At 50.4% G+C, this 1,996-nt stretch overlaps 1 protein-coding gene across 1 annotated transcript in view; it reads left to right on the top strand.

Annotated features, from left to right (window-relative positions):
- GRM7 (glutamate metabotropic receptor 7) overlaps positions 1-1,996 on the top strand; it is a 351,320-nt gene that overhangs the window by 213,500 nt on the left and 135,824 nt on the right. Inside the window, exon 7 of the mRNA XM_018562551.1 lies at positions 1,625-1,764. Coding sequence (XP_018418053.1) covers positions 1,625-1,764 — 140 coding nt within the window. The remainder of the gene's footprint in view (positions 1-1,624; positions 1,765-1,996) is intronic.

Raw genomic sequence — 1,996 nt, 5'->3', positions numbered from 1 at the left:
CTCTTGGACCGCTTCCCATTACCGCAAATTCTCGGTCATAATATCCAGATTCTTTGCGAACAGAGATGTCTTCTTTGTCTTCTTGGGCTCGGGGAAGAATTTGCTGTTAATGTTCCCTTCTGATAACACGCTATTTGCTGCAATAATTTGGATTTCAGATGCTCTGAGTAGTTTTCATTAGAGGTAATAATGTCGCGTTAGAAGTTCCTTTCCCGCTAATGGGAAGGAGGACTGCGAATTTAAGGCGGAGGGGCTTTGTTGGTGCGCTAGAGACACCTAAGATCTGCTTTCATTTGCCTGGCGAGTGGAGCTAAAGGGACACTGCTAGCATAAGATCTGGGACGTAACTAGAAATCACAGGGCCCCATAGCAAAATTTTGTATGGGGCCCTGTGATTTCTAGTTACGCCCCTTGCAGAGAGATCCCAAACAGCCCACCTGAGAGTGACCCTGCAGAGCCCACCATAGACTGTCTATGGTGGGCTCTGCAGGGTCTCAAGTGGGCTGGTCACACCCCTGCACACCTCTTACCTGTCAGCCCCGATCCGCTGTCCGCCTTCTCCTCCTCCATGGTCGCTGGCAGGCCCAGCCTCCTCTTCCGTTGCCGGGCCCCGCCTCCTCTTCCGTTGCCAGACCCAGGCTCCCCCGCTGCTGGCTGTTACTGACTCAGCAGCGGCTGTGAGGAGGAACGCGCCACTGCACAGATCACTGACAGGTTGTCAGTGATCTGGACAGCGGCGCGTTCCTTCTCACACCCGCCAGTGACAGCCAGCACCCTGATATGCCATAGCGACACAGACCGCCCGCACAGTATCAGGGGGATGTCCTGGCCAGGCCCCCCTGTGTCCTGGGCCCCATAGCGGTCACCTTGGTCGCTATGGTGATTGTTAGACCACTGGATAGGAGTATGTGAGATGCCACTTGCCATGTTTCAAATTGGTGCACAGTTAATATAAAATAACTTTGGATAGGTCACCCTGGGACAGTAAGTGAGGCACGGGGATGCTTATGTTCTATGCTTGTAGCTGTAAAGAAGAGCTCCGGGTACTTCAAAAACATATAATTGCAATGGGGCCACCTCTGCACTGCAAGGTAGACATGTAAGCTGCAGAAAATTTCAGTTCAGTTCGGATTTTTTCGTTATTTCGGGATTCGGGTCCGAAATTCAATTTGATTTGGGGTTTTCGTTAGTTTCGGATGAGTTTACGAACAAATATTAGTTCGCGAAAACCAGATACAGATATTACCGGTAATACTAAAGCTGAATATCCCAGACCCCAATGGCATTCGGGATCCGAATTTCCGAATTGCATTCAGGAGCTCCGAAAAAGCAATGCGGGTCTAGGAGCCGTATTGGAGCTGAGGCTTCCAAACCCAAATGGCACTGGGGTGGTGGGTTCCAGGATGACCTAGGCTCAGAGGAAGTGGTTTGAATGGTGCTAGCCATCAGACTGAGGACATCTAGTGGCAGAAAACAGGTACTGCAGGGGACACATCTTTGTACGAGAGCTGCATATTACAGTTAAAGCTTGCTTTTTTCTTATTGTTTAATAGGCTGCTCATATGTATCTTGTTATTTTGGGGTTGGAGTTCTGCTTCAATGCTCTGTGCTCTTCTCTCTACAGGTAGCGCCGGTACCCCGGTTCTCTTTAATAAGAATGGTGATGCTCTGGGACGGTATGACATTTTCCAGTACCAGACGGGGAACCAAAGCACTCCGGGCTATCGGCTCATCGGACAGTGGACGGACGAACTCCAGCTCAATGTAAGTCATGACAAGCACACACCATCCCTATGTATATAATGAAGCCACAGAGCACGGTGAGGTGATCCCGCCAGTAACACGTTTCCTGCCTTGGTGCTGACAACGCTCACCCTCAGCATTTTATCTATGGAGGAGCAGCGTTGTCACTGTAAAACAGGAAGTGTGTTAGGACTACAGATTACCTCCACATCTTCTCATCTCTATAACATTGGGAGGGGGGGGGGGGGGGGGG

The sequence above is a fragment of the Nanorana parkeri genome, unplaced genomic scaffold (assembly GCF_000935625.1).
Source record: "Nanorana parkeri isolate BGI_ZX_2015 unplaced genomic scaffold, ASM93562v1 scaffold583, whole genome shotgun sequence".
NCBI classification, from domain to species: Eukaryota; Metazoa; Chordata; class Amphibia; order Anura; family Dicroglossidae; genus Nanorana; species Nanorana parkeri.
Note: the sequence above shows the minus strand (reverse complement) of the source record. Positions and strands in the feature narration are given on the sequence as shown.